The sequence below is a fragment of the Archocentrus centrarchus genome, chromosome 1, assembly GCF_007364275.1.
Source record: "Archocentrus centrarchus isolate MPI-CPG fArcCen1 chromosome 1, fArcCen1, whole genome shotgun sequence".
NCBI classification, from domain to species: Eukaryota; Metazoa; Chordata; class Actinopteri; order Cichliformes; family Cichlidae; genus Archocentrus; species Archocentrus centrarchus.
The window spans coordinates 18,103,295-18,118,001 of NC_044346.1; the positions used below are offsets into that span (position 1 = coordinate 18,103,295).

The 14,707-nt window shown below is 38.8% G+C and overlaps 2 protein-coding genes across 3 annotated transcripts; both read left to right on the forward strand.

Moving 5' to 3' along the window:
* The first annotated feature begins 2,871 nt into the window (after positions 1-2,871).
* enam (enamelin) lies at positions 2,872-5,128 on the forward strand. Its single transcript, XM_030743982.1, has 7 exons — positions 2,872-2,907; positions 3,105-3,163; positions 3,283-3,306; positions 3,469-3,531; positions 3,648-3,689; positions 3,944-4,027; positions 4,633-5,128. The coding sequence occupies exons 2-7, from the start codon at positions 3,110-3,112 to the stop codon at positions 5,014-5,016; spliced, it is 651 nt and encodes a 216-aa protein (XP_030599842.1). The 5' UTR covers positions 2,872-2,907; positions 3,105-3,109; the 3' UTR covers positions 5,017-5,128.
* A 922-nt stretch (positions 5,129-6,050) lies between these two features.
* On the forward strand, positions 6,051-12,599 carry cnga1a (cyclic nucleotide gated channel subunit alpha 1a). Of its 2 annotated transcripts, XM_030727703.1 has the most exons (8): positions 6,051-6,247; positions 6,808-6,921; positions 7,025-7,087; positions 7,361-7,552; positions 7,635-7,739; positions 9,421-9,527; positions 9,677-10,287; positions 10,391-12,599. In XM_030727703.1, exons 2-8 carry the CDS (start codon positions 6,830-6,832, stop codon positions 11,423-11,425), a joined length of 2,205 nt encoding a protein of 734 aa, XP_030583563.1. In that variant the 5' UTR covers positions 6,051-6,247; positions 6,808-6,829; the 3' UTR covers positions 11,426-12,599. The 2 variants fall into 2 exon arrangements, with proteins under 2 accessions (XP_030583563.1, XP_030583555.1); XM_030727695.1 differs by lacking the exons at positions 6,051-6,247; positions 6,808-6,921; positions 7,025-7,087; positions 7,361-7,552 and having other exon boundaries at positions 7,658-7,739; positions 9,330-9,527.
* Positions 12,600-14,707: the final 2,108 nt, after the last annotated feature.

The window sequence follows — 14,707 nt, forward strand, 5'->3', positions numbered from 1 at the left end:
CAGTGATGCGGATGCTGCACCGGTCCATCATGGTGAAGAGGGAGATTAGTGTAAAAGTGAAGCTCTCGATTTACCGGTCGATCCACGTTCCTACCCTCACCTATGGTCACGAGCTTTGGGTAGTGACCGAAAGAATAAGATCGCAAATCAAGCAACAGAAATGAGTTTCCTTCGAAGGGTGGCTGGCCTCTCTCTTAGAGATAAGGTAAGGAGTGCGGCAATCCAGCAGGAGCTCAGAGTAGAGCCACTGCTCCTCCACATCCTCCACGCTTGGGCATCTGATTAGGATGCCTTCTGGCCGCCTCTTGGGTGAGGTGTTCCGGGCATGTCCCACCGGAAGGAGGCCCCATGGTAATCCCAGGACACACTGAGAAGATTATATCTCTCGACTGGCCTGGGAACGCCTTGGGGTCCCTCTGGATGAGCTGGAGGAGGTGGCTGGGGAGAGGGAAACCTGGGCTTCTTTGGTTAGGCTCCTGCCCCCGCAATCCGGCCCCGGATAATCAGAAGAAAATGGATGGATGGATGGATGGATGGACACTTAGGACTTTGGCTGGATGCTAGAGTCACTTTTAAAAACCATGTGAAACACCTTTCAAGAAAATTAAAGCTGAAGATCGAATTTCTATATAGAAATAAAGCTCGTTTCTCATTCATGAGTTGTAAGACCACAGTATAATCGACAGTTTTATCTGTGCTTGATTATTGTGACATTGTACATATGCATGCTTCTATAGTCAGATTATATTTGTGTATTTGGAACCACACTTATATGTTTGCATGTTTTGTTTTGTTCTGTTTTGTCTTGTCACAATTTTTGTACAGTGTGTCTTCTGTCCTCTCTCACTGTCTGGTGAGTGTTTACAGACAAGTTGTCATCTTTCATGCAAACTACCACAGCAATCTGCTAGTGACCAAAGAAACTGCAAGTAGGCTTTTGGAGCAACACTGTAAACTGTACCTCTCTGTGACTAATTTCACCTATTGCAACTACTTGCAAACCACTCACCAACTAGTTAGGGAATACACATTTTTCCCTAGAGACTAGTGGTTGCCAGGGAGTCACCAACTGGTCCTTAGGGCTGTGTGTCTGAGGCCTAAGACTTGAAAGTAGGGCTAAGTCACTTTTGTTTGCTGAGGTGATGTACATGGGAAACATAGGGTTGCTTCCCTATAGACCAGGGCTCTTCAACTCCAGGCCTCGAGAGCCCCTGTCCTGCAGGTTTTAGATGTGTCCCTGATCCAACACACCTGAATCAAATGGATGAATTACCTCCTCAGAATGCAGTCAAGTTCTCCAGACTCCTGCTAATGACTATATTTGGCTCAGATGTGTTGAAGCAGAGACACATCTAAAACCTGCAGGACAGGGACTCTCGAGGCCTGGAGTTGAAGACCCCTGCTATAGACTTTTATGAAGCTCGCAGTCCTTTGGTGCAAGTTAATTTTAGTTTTAATTTTTTCACTTTGAGAAAAATTATTTATTTCATTCTGTGACATTTAAGAAGCCAACCTCCAAATTTACACTGCTTAATTTTTTATTTATTTATTTTTTATTTAACCAGGAAAAACAAAATCTCCTTTTCAAGAGTTTACTGGCCGAGACAGGAACTTAGTTGTTGCTTTTATTCTTAAAACACATTCTCATTGCATAATTATGCATAAAATGAAAATTATAATTCTGAAAGCATGGCATTTATTTGTAAAACAGAACTGTAGTTTCCATGAAACAAAGCATAGTTTGAAGGTTAAAAGTTTAATATTCCTGTTGGAACAGATGATCACTTTATAACCACAATTTTGTAAATGCATTTGCACAAAAATGAAATAATCAGAATGCATGAAGAGATTATCTTTGTGCAAAACTGATTAGCTCAGCACATTTGAGGCAAGAGCAGTATAGAGTTCTGTAAATTACAGAGTAACTCCTTCATTATCTGATCTGGAACCTGAAAAAATAAACACAAGTAACCTACAATGTTCAAAATGACTGTGATGTACAGCCACACCACCTAAAGCAAACACATTAGTTAAAGCTCAGACACCACAAAAGAGGTGCTTGCCACTGACACTTAAACCCACTGTAAGTTTTACTATTCATTTAGATGAAAATACTCTTTGGAAAACTTGTGTGAAATGTGCTGTTCAATTGAGAAAAACGTAGTTGTTTGACTAAACTCATCAGCATGCATCCATTCTATAAAACAGTACTGTAAAACAGTATCTATCTATCTATCTATCTATCTATCTATCTATCTATCTATCTATCTATCTATCTATCTATCTATCTATCTATCTATCTATCTATCTATCTATCTATCTATCTATCTATCTATCTATCTATCTATCTATCTATCATTGCAAGTTGCTGCCTTCAGAATTCTTAGACACAAATATATTATGAGCAAAATGCACATAATTCTGTTCAACTGAGTGCCATACTTTGGAGGATGAGCATTTTGGTATGTTTCAGCGGCTATCATCAGTACTCACAGTATTTTTAATAATAAGATGTTGCAGATACTTAAGTTATTTATTTTCCTTTTCATTGTTTTCAAGTCAAACTAAGAAGGGACTCTCTGTCATATCGTTACATGCTTATGTCTACTTCATGGTGTCTATTTTTTTTTTAAGTTTGGCTTTAGGGCAATGAAGGTGGGCATGTGTGCTAAGCATACTTGCATAGCATGTAATTAACAACAACAGGGGCCTCAACCCTAGATACCTCTTTTTTTCACTTTTGACATGTAAGAAGAAATCTTCAAACACATAGTTGTACATGTTTTACTGGATGTGATTGGCTGTTACAGGATATTCCAGCATATAAGTGGCATCCATATGGGACATGAAGTAGACTACTCTTCATTACTGAGGAGCTACTTCTTCACGATTTCTCTGCACAGCAAGGTAAGAAAATTTTAATGAATTTACATATGGAAAGAATTTTCTTTTTTTTTTGTTGACATTGTTTTCTTCACAAATAACTTTTATAATTTTTAAAATAATTTCTGTCTCAATTTTGAAAAATATTTTCCCTCATTCAGCAAAGAAACTGAAGCTAAAAACCTGCATTGTGTGTTTTACATGTTTTTCTATTGAAACAGTCAAAATGAAGCAGCTTGTGTTCTTCATGTGCCTCCTGGTCTCTACCTTGGCTGCTCCTGTGAGTCTTATATTGTGTATTTTTCAATCTGTCATCTGATCCCTTTTTCAAACACAGCTGTCCTTTGGGTCAGGTCACATCTAACTGCTGTTTGTTCATTTCTCTTCCTTAAATTGCAGGCTCCAGCAAGTGAAAGCACTGAGGTAAGAACGCCTTTTTAACTTTTCTGTTAAGCTTTGGGTCTGTCTGCTATGACTGTGTTTTTGTCATGTCATCAATTGTTCAGTATGATAGCTGTCTGAGAGACAGGGCATAATTGGTTTAATTGCAGCACATGTCTGAAGACGTCTGGTATTTATTTGCAGGTTGCAGTGCATGCTAATGAAGCCCTGAGGTGGATGGAGCTGTATAGGCTGTACCAGCAGCAGGTTGTTGGGATTCAGCGATGTTTAAACTAAAGAAAAACTTCACTTAGTCCTTGCATGAATGCTCATTTATGATTATCAATTTTTAAAAAATTGTTCTTGTCATTGTTTCTTTCCAGGGAATAGTACAAAATCCCTTCCTTCCCTCTGCTCATGCTTCTGTAAGTTTATTCTTGTAAGCTTGTTTGAACAGGAGTTTAGTAATGGATTTCTGTGAAAACTTAAAGGAAGAAACTTTTGGCATGATTGTTGAAGTTTGTGTGTTACTTATTTGTGAACTGACATAAAATTATGGGCCTGCTGTGGTGAGTATACACACAGCACTATGACATATATTATAATTGCATATATTATAAATTTATTTCCTGTTTGAGTTATTATTATTATTAATAATAAAAATATACTTTTAATGCAGGTCGATGCTGCACCGCCACAGTCAGCTGATGTCCCCCCTCCAGCTCCCATCCCTGTTGGAGATGCTTCAGAGGATGAGACAGAGGTGCTCAGGCATTTCCATTTCATGCTGAACTGCATATTGTTTGTTAACACTTAACAGAGATAAATCCATGTGGACATTTTTCTCCCTGTTTACAGAAATATTTGCTAGAACCCTATCATGTTTACTCACATCTACTTTTCTGTCCACAAAGAAATGGTTTTAGATGAGCCTAATTGTGGAACTGAAAAAGAAAGCAAAGTGGGTTAAAATTTGTTATGCATGAAGAACAAACACACTCCCCTTGTCGAATAAATTGAGGCTTTTCCTCAGATACCTAAATAAATAAATTGAAGCTAAAATGAAGACACTAGTAGGTGCTATGTGCAAACACTGTTAAAACAGCTAGTTGAAAAAGGGCACATTCAGGATAGATGCAGTACTGTTGGAGGGGGGAAAAAGCCAGCGAATCAAAGTGTTGCACATTTTTTCAGTCAATACTGCAAACATTTTGCTTGAACATTAGTGCAAACAAGAGCTTTGTTAAACATGACAGTGTCACAGGTAGGAACCCTGAAACTGAAGCAACCAAAAAGAATTCAGCCATAATTCATAATTTGTTATTTACATATATATGATATAGTATCTTTTCCCTTTCCTCGGCGCAGGATGTGAACCCTGCCACCAAAACTGGATCACCTGCCCCACTAAACTCTGATGAGGTAGAGGAGGCCGAGGAAGTGGAGGCAGCTGAGGCCGACCCAGCCGTGGTTGAAGCGGCAGAACCTTCTGCAAACCCTGATGTCCCTGTAGATGCTGCTCCAGTTGATGCTGCTACTGTGGACGTGCCTCCAGTTGATGTAGTTCCTGTTGACAGTGCCCTAGCAGCCCCTGGGGTGGCTGTTGATCCAGCTGCCCCTGCCAAGGCTGATATACTTACTGCTGGTGATGTCCCAGCTGAGGTTGATGCCGGTGCCACTGATGTCGGTGCAGCCGCACTGGCTGCTGAGACTAACATGACAGACGGGGCAGCAGATCCCACTGCACTGTAGCCTGCCTCTCATCACCAGCCAACATCATCCTCTGTTAGCACATAAAACTATGGCTGAAAACAGCCACAGATAATGTAGTTAAACAGAGATTTAAAAAAAAAAAATGAGGAAAAATATTTTAACACTGTAAAGTGAATCAATTACAATGTGTTTTCAGTCCAGATCTGAAAGAGTTTTTGTGAGTGTTTTTTGTCTTTTTCTTGAAGGTTTAGTGTGACTCATTAACACATTGTATAAATAGTTAAAAATTATCTAACGTTTTCTTCTTTTACTGTACCTTCTACAGTACAAAACCATTAAAGTCCTAAAAAAATATCGTATGGTGTGTACTGCATCCATGTCTTGTTGTTTTTGTGTCGCTGTTTTTCTTTCTAGTCAAGTGTCCCACTAGGTTTCAACAGTGACATCACCACATCAAAATCATATATTTATGCTTATTCCTAATCAATTCAGTGTAGAATAAAGTACACCAAATTCCCACAAATGTGCTTCAGTTCAAATGCAAACTGTGAAATTTGTGGTTATAAAACTGCAAACACCACATCAGCCAACAGGGAGCGCCACTGAACCACAGGATTTCCTTAGTACACTCGTGGACACATTATTCACTGATAGAGGTTCTGCTTTGATTTCACTCTCGTCATTATTATTCCTTTAAGGCTGATCTGGAATCTGTTCTACTGGGCATGATCTAATAGGATCAAAGCAGGATATGGATGAGAGTGCTGACTGAGCAGGAGAAGTGTGCGTGTGTTTGTGTGTGTGTGTGTGTGTGTTTGTGTGTGTGCGTGTGTGTGCAAGCAGACTAAATCCTCTGTTCCGCAAATGAGCAGGAAAATTATAGCCTGTTGCAGATTTCAAAAAACAGTGTCAACACATAATGATTTTCAGCTTTGTGAATCCTGGCTAAGAGGTTAACTGAGGCTTGTCGAAACTTCACTCATATGAATCTCTCCTGCTGGAGTGGGCAAACAGGGAGAGTGAATGACTTTGCCTCCCCTCTTCTCAGACAACTCTAATCCACAAATCCCTGTCAGGGTCACTGAGACTCTATGACACAGTTAGATAGACTCAGTTGTTACAGGTGTCAGTTGCCTAGCTACATGTTGTTACACATTATTAAATAGCGTTTGATGACTGATGATGCAATAAATCTATGAATACTGTGAGTGTCTAGCCTCAAGAAATCTAAAGGGAAATGAACTTCACATCCCATTAAAGATTGGAAAAGGTAAGTTTAATCACACAATACTGTAAATTATTTTTGCAGGATCTATAATTCATTCAGATTTGTAAGACAATTTGTTTACTAACTGCAACACTACAAATGCAAAAGTAACAATGGCTATAAATGGTACATGATGTGGATGAAGCTAACAAAATCATTTATTTTTTAGGTACAGTGCCAGTCAAAAGTTTGGTGAGTGTCTCCAAACTTTTAACTGGTACTGTATGTATACATATTTATTTATTGATTCTTTTCCATCATTATTAACTTAGATGGTGACACAGTAAACAGGTTTGACAACACAGTTCTGACTCCATGGAGGCGGTATTACACTTGTTTCTAACAAAAAAATCATGGGGTATAAGTCTCTACAGTAAATCAAAGAACAGATAATATTTTTTGTTTTTTCTTTTAAAACTAGGTGATTAATAAGCTCCCAAAATACTTTGTTTTTAGTTTGTTTAAAATATGCATTAATTGTGCAGTGCTAAAAAAATGATTTACTATGCAAGAGTACTTAATTTCCAGTCTAGCTCAAAGCTGTCATCCTGATTTTTTTGTAGCATATACTGCAGGTCTGCTGCAATGGCCACAGCCACTCATCCTCTCCTCAGCTTTCCACCTTATGTTGCACCACAACTTGCCAATGACAGTGAAGAGTACAGTGATGATGGCCTGTAAGTAAAGCTTACATGTAAATACATAAAAAATAATGATGAGGAAAAAAAGATCCAAAGATTTTCTACAAGTAGTTAATAAAATGTGCTGCATTTGTTCCAGAACTGCACACCAATCAAATCCTCATCATTTGGGCAACACAAATAACAACAATAACAATGAAGAGTAAGTTCAATTTGGAGTCATGAAAGATTAAAAAAAGGCTTCTTTAGATTTCTGTGATCTTGTTAAATGTGCTGCATTAATCATTTTTTTCAGAGAAAAAAAGAAAATAATGAAAAAGGAGAAAAAGGAGAAGAAGGAGAAGAAGGAGAAGAAAGAGAAGAAGGCAAAAAAAGAGTAATTACTTTATCTCCAAACCCATTAGGAAATGTTACTATGTTATTAAGGAATACCTGTCAGTATCAGCATTCTTCAGTGTATAATTGCACATTACAGAAAGAAGGAGGAGAAGAAGGAAAAGGAAGAAGAAAAAGAAAAGGACAAAGAGAAAGAAAAGGAGAAAGAGAAAGAGAAAGAAAAGGAGAAAGAGAAAGAGAAAGAAAAGGAGAAAGAGAAAGAGAAAGAAAAGGAGAAAGAGAAAGAAAAGGAGAAAGAAAAAGAGAAGGACAAGAACAAGGATAAGGATAAGTAAGTTAAATTTCTCAAAAGAAATTTTATGTGTTATATGATTTCAGTTATTGAATTTACACTTTCATTCTTCCCTTCATAGGCCAGGAGAAATATTTGTCATTAATCCAGCTGGGAATTTGTATTACAACTGGCTCTTCATCATCACACTTCCAGTCATGTATAATTGGACCATGATCATAGCCAGGTGACTTATAAATCAGTTATTCTTTCAGAAATGAATTTCCCTACAGGTCAAACGTTTATGCGATTTCATTTAGTGACATCAAATGCTTTTCATATCTTATTTAAGTGAACCAGTTCAAACTAGCTGCAGCGTGATTTTGTGCAGAGAAATAACTGTATACTAAAAACCTAAGTGTATTTAAAAAAAAAAAAATCTTGTTAAATCATAAAAATATTCTGGCAACTGAGGAGCCAAAAAAAAACCCAAACTTTTTTTTTTTCAAAAACACCATTTTCTGTGTCATGAAATCCTGGTAGCTGGGGTGCCAAAAAATACTTTAAAGAAGCTGAAATTTTCTGTGTCATGAAATCACAGAAATATTCTGTGTTCTGGTGTGCCAGAAAAATTCTGTTAGAGAAGCAAATTTTCCGTTCCGTAAAAAATTAGAAAAAAGGTTTTAATCCTGCCAACTCATGTTGGTAGTACTCAAACTACAACTTTCTGGTCAGCAGGTGACGATGCAGTCAGGCAAAATGACACGTGTGTTGGTCTCCCAATCAGTACTATCAAGGCCTCAGAGGAGAACAGGCATCATCAGGCTGTAAACTGTTTTAACAGTTTGCTAGTACTTGCAGACGTTACATACTCCATCCATCCGTTTCTTCCACTTATCCGTGGCCGGGTCGCAGGGGTAGCAGCCTAAGCTGAGAAGCCCAGACCTCTCTCTCCCCAGCCACCTCCTTCAGCTCGTCCAGGGGGACACAGAAGTGTTCCCAGGCAAGCTGAGAGATATAATCTCTCCAGCATGTCCTGGGTCTGCCTCCTCCCCATAGGACATGCCCGAACACCTCTCCCAAGAAGCGCCCGGGAGACGTGATCTTGTTCTTTTGGTCACTATTGTGACCATAGGTGAGAGTTTGAGACGTAGATCGACCATTAAATTGACAGTTTAGCTTTCATGCTCAGCTCTCTCCTCACCACGGTGGACCGGTGCAGCATCTGCATCACGGCAGCCGCAGCCCCAATCTGTCAATCTCCCACTCCCCAAGTTGAGGAGTTGGCAACAAGACACCTGAAAAAAGGGTCTTGTTCATGAGTGAGGGGAGATGGGAGCGGAAGATTTTGTGATTTTACAAGAATTATTTTAACAGTGTAAAAATTATAGTAATAGTAAAAATTACAGTAAATTTGTTGCCAAATTTAGTAACTTTCAGATGAAAACTTCCATGATGACTCAACATAGTTGTTCCCTAATGTATGAATCCATGTGAAATTACAGACAGTTTTTGTGTCATTATGCACTCGGTGCATCAGATTTCAGATATGTATTTACATCAATAAACTAAAATTTAACAGTTTTATCTTTAAAACAAACATTTGTCACTGGATTTTTACAGTCCTTTTCCTGTGAAAAAATCATGTTTACTCACAGGTAATTTTTTTTCACATTATTTTACATTAGACATCTTACTTCAAAGTTTTTATTTGTGATTTTATTGATATTTCACATATTTTAAAATAACAGGAAAATTCTGTAAAATTTTTTTACAGTGTTGGAAGGTCTTTGTTTTAACTTGAAGTTTGCTGTACTTTTTTGTTGGTATCGATTAGTGGGATTATGTAGCACAACAGGACATAGTATGAAGTTACTCGTACGCATTTATAAAACACCCTGCTGGCGGTCATCTTCTCCTGCAAACAGGGCTTGTTTTGAGGAGCTGCAGCATGACTACATAATTTACTGGATTATTCTGGACTACACTTCTGACCTTATCTACCTGGCTGATATGTTCTTCAGAACCCGAACAGGTAAAAGTATAACCTTACCCATTCTGCTGCTAATAATTACTGTTTGAACCGTGATCCTTAAACAGTGATTATAGCAATGAAGAGAACAATTCCATATTGTATTTAAATGCACATCATCCCTGAAAACACTGTACCTCTTTCAATTGCAGGTTACCTTGAACAAGGCTTGTTAGTGAAAGATAAGAAGCTGCTTTTGGATCGATACATCAGCAGCTTCCAGTTTCGTCTCGATGTTTTCTCTATGCTGCCCACTGACATCTTCTACTTCCTCCTTGGTATTGACTATCCAGAAATCCGCATTAACAAGCTGGTGAGAATTGGCCGCATGATGGAGTTCTTTACCAGAACGGAGACTAAAACCAACTACCCCAACATCTTCCGCATTGTAAACCTTATCATGTACATCCTCATTATCATCCACTGGAATGCCTGCTTGTACTTCTCTTTTTCCAAATCGATTGGATTTGGTGCGGACGACTGGGTTTACCCTGCTGTGGATGATCCTGAAGAGCCTGACTTTGGGCTGCCCATGAGGAAGTATGCTTTTAGCCTGTACTGGTCCACACTGACTCTGACCACCATCGGAGAAACCCCACCACCAGCTTTGGACTCAGAATTTCTCTTCCATGTTGCTGACTTTTTAGTTGGAGTCCTGATCTTTGCCACCATTGTGGGAAACATTGCCACCATGATTTCCAATATGAATGCAGCCCAAGCCCAATTCCAGGCCCGCATTGACAATATAAAGCAGTACATGCAGGTAAATGAACATTCACTAAAACACGTGGATCAAACATTAGATTAATGCAATAATCTAGACTTTGAATATTCCGTTAATGCTCTTGCTTTCTGTTCATTTTCAGGTTCGAAAGGTTAGTAAGGATCTAGAGTTGCGAGTCATTAAGTGGTTTGACTATCTGTGGAATAATGGCAAGGCACAGGATGAAAGAGAGGTGCTAAGGTATCTTCCAGACAAGCTAAAAGCGGAAATAGCCATCCAAGTCCACATGGATACGCTAAAGAAAGTTCGGATTTTTGCAGACTGTGAGGCAGGCCTGTTGATTGAGCTGGTGCTCAAACTCCGGCCACAGGTGTTCAGCCCTGGAGATTACATCTGTAAGAAAGGCGACATTGGCCGTGAGATGTATATTATCAAAGATGGAAAACTGGCAGTTGTTGCTGATGATGGTGTAACACAGTTTGTTGTGCTCGGAAGTGGCAGCTACTTTGGTGAGATTAGTATTCTTAATATTAAAGGCAGCAAAGCAGGTAACAGGCGGACAGCCAACATTCGCAGCATTGGATACTCAGAGCTCTTCTGCCTTTCCAAGGATGACCTGATGGAATCACTGGTAGAGTATCCAGATGCCAAAGGCATGCTTGAGGATAAGGGCCGGCAGATCCTGATGAAAGATGGTCTGATAGACTTAGACCCAGCTAACATCAAGCCTGAGCAAAAAGAGCTGGAGGAGAAGGTCAACAAATTGTATAGCACTATGGAGCTGATGCAGGCCAAGCTAAAGAAGATCTTAGGAAATTATGATAATGCAGACAAAGCTCTGAGGCATCGTATTGCAGATCTCGAGTGCTTAACTGGGGAGGAGGTAGAAGAAGATGAGGAAGAAGGAGGAGTTAAAAAAGAAGAGGAAGCGGAGGATGGGGAGAAAAAGGAAGATGAAATAGTGGAAGAAGAGAAAAAAAGTGAGACAACAAAAGAAGAGGAAGAAAAGCACGAAGAGGAAGAAGTGGAAGATGAGAAAAAAGGTGACATGACAAAGGAAGATGAAGAAAAGAAGGAAGAAGAAAAAACAGGTGAAGCAGGTGATGAAGAAAGAAAGGATGAAGACATCAAAGAAGAGAAGAAAGATGAGGAAGTTACAGAAGAAGAGAAAAAATGAATAATTTCTGTAATACACCAAGCTCTTTTTTATGTAGCTACAATAGAATGCTTATCACAATGATGTGGACTTTGTTTTTTAATGAGTCAGCAATAATATAATAAACAACATATGAAACACTACAGATTGACTGAAACACCCACTTTTAAGTTGTCCTTAAAAGCTGCTGCAATTCTATATGTAATAAAGTTAAAATAACATAAAACTGTTTTCCTATGTTGATACTATCATTAAATTAAACAGTTTGGTTTGATCTTCAGCAGGCCGTCTTGACCATGTCTACATGCCTAAATACTTTGACTTTCTGCCATGTCAGTGGGTGATATCGACATCGCCTTTAACAAACAGCTCAGCAGACCTTTCTAACAGACTGGCCGATTAGAGCATATGTGTGCATGTGTGTGCATGTGTGGGCCTGCACAACACAGTTACAACAACTAGAAACTGATAACAAGGAAACAGAAGGATTATGGTCAGGAATTTCTCAGGTTAGGAGCTTTTTACTTTACCAGCATAGGTGTTAAAGCTGTTAAAAATAACTTAAGAGTCATAAAGAGGAAAATGTATGAATTGTTTAACAATAATAAAAACTGAAGAATGCAGTGTAGCCTTTAGTCCAAATATCAGGTGAGCCTTTCATTTTTGTCTTTGGACAAACCCCCAGGTTGGGCCTTGACCAAGTAGTCTTGGTGCTTAAATCTAAACAGTGCATGAAGCAAGGAAAATAAAATCTAAAAGAAAGGATTCAAATCAATGTCAAGAATCATGGGTAAAGTTGTCTCTTTTTGGCTCCACATACTTTCATTTTAATTATTTTCTTTACAGTTCTTATGATAATTGCCCTTTTTTATTTAACAGTTAAGAGAATTTGTTTGTCAGTCTTACACAGTGTAAATAATTTCCCTCAGCTAGAGCATTCTTGTAGAGTCACTGAGTTCATTTTCCATTCCAGTGTGTTCATGTATTACTACTGCAGTGAAGATTACTGCAAAAAGAGAAGCCTATGGTGTCACTAAACGGATATTCTTAGTAGCCATTTTTTTTCCTCTAGTGAAATTGGAAAGTTGGATATCTAAAATGAAATTGTACATTCAGTCTTACAATGAAGGCAGTTTGTGGGATGTCATGTAGCTGTTTCCAGGAGTAGACATTTCTTTACAACACTGATTTTGTTCAAAAAAGCCATAAAGAAATGTCTTGTTTCATATCAAAAGCACCTAATTCTTTTTCCCCCAATTTATTACCACTCCACTTCACCTGTGAAAGTAAATGAACCATTTTAGATCAAAGTAAGACTTCAGAGAGAACACAAATAAATGCCGCACATTCCCTTCCCTAAATAAAGTGTGAAATCAGCCAAGCATGTGACTATTGATCATCCTTTGTGCTGTTCTCTCAGTGCTGATGAATGTGTGGCACCAGCAAAGAGTCACATTTGCAAGCTCTCATGTGTAAATCACTGATAAAGCCAAACCAAGAAGAAAAGCAACAAATATGTGATAACTTGCAAGAATTACTGAGTAAGACAGAGGACATTAATTTGCTAGCGCTTCTATAATTATGAAGGTACATTCTGAGAGTAGAACAGTGTCTTGGTCCTGATTAATAAAGAGACGACAGCAGGTTCATTGCAGTACACTTCAGATGGTAGCAATTTAGTGTTTAATTAAAAGTGCATTTTATAAACACCATCTTTCAATAAGAGAGAGTAAACAGAGGCGTGTTCACAGGTTTTTGAAGCCATGTCGATCTTTATAGTCATGCAGAGTCACTTTTGGATTCTATGTGTCAAAGGCTCTCCAAGCCAATTAATGTGTGTCAACTGGATTCTTTTTGTCATTGATTACATTTTTTTTTTCCAGTGATTAATTGTTCAGTCTGTAAAATTTCAGAAAGCAGTGATAAATGACAGGCATCCCCCCCCCCCCCCCTCTGTTTAAAACTAAGTGAAGTTGGGTAGAAAACTACAGATGACGAAAGTGGTACAGTAATCACATTTATTAATATTAACAGTTCTGCTCTAACTGAAATTTTGACAAATGTACATTGAACTCAAATGCAGATAAGAGGCAGCAGGAAAGATGAAACACAAGTCTCTGTTTTTAACTGGCTGAGCTGGGTGACAAGGTGAGAAGCTGGGGGATTTGGCTGGCTAGTGAGCAGATGGGTTTTCGAGCAATAAGCAGAGCAGATAATTAAACTTTGATTGACAGCCAAGCAGATATTTTTTGACTAATGTGGAATGAAGCTTATCTACAAACCACAGTAAAAAAAAAAAAAAAAAAAATGTAATGGTGGAGTGTCCAGAAGCTCTGAGCAGAGCTATAGGAGCTCAGTGCCAGGGAGTGGTGGGGGTAGATCTGGACAGACCAAGGGGCAGTCTACAGAGCTGAAAAATGAAGCCAATGCAGAAGTGACAAAACTATAGTTTCTTTAGAGACCAGTTGAGGCTAGTTCCAAAAAGGAGTCAGTCCCCACAGAATCCCGTGTTAAAATGTCCAACCCAACATACGTAGCTGGTACACAAAACACTTTTGGCTTTTATGGAGTGTTTCCCTCTCTTAACAATTCTGAGTGGGGAGAATATTTTTACAACTCATCCAGCTGGATAACTGAGTTACTGTAGGCACATGCCTGCTTTGATTGACAGAGTCCTGACACAGGCAGCTGGTGCTGCTTCTTCTAGGCCTCATCCATTACATCAAGTCTTTAATCTGGACCTCTTCTCTGTCTTTGTGCTGTTGGTGCCTTTTGGAGCATTTTAATGGATTATCTGACTAATAGTATTGCTTGCTGTGTGCTGCAGGCTGTCCAAGAAGTTTGTGCTTCAGTTAGTGAGTAAAATTCTAGTAATTTATTAGTTACCTACTCAGCACTCAGTCAATATATGTGTGCCTGCGCCTGTACCGATAACGCAACCCTTTCAACCATATAAGATAACTTCATGCACCAAAACGAAACAAACAAACAAAAAAATATGGAGGTGCCCAAAATGCTGAAAGCTTCTAAATGAAGGTCTCAGCTGCTGCCTACAGGACCAACTGAACTATCTCTTTCTCCAGGGAAATTAAAGGTGGTGACTCATAATGGCAAAGACAAAATGGATTTACCTGTGGAAGAGCTCATCATGGTATTCTAGGTATGCTCAACCCATGGGAGTTTGAATAGGGTGGGAGACACTAGGTGTAGTTTCCAAATCTTCGCATGACCACTGGTCTAAAGATGGAATCAAAATTCAAGGCTGATAGAGAGAGCAGAAGCCTTTCCAGATGGTGGAAGTGA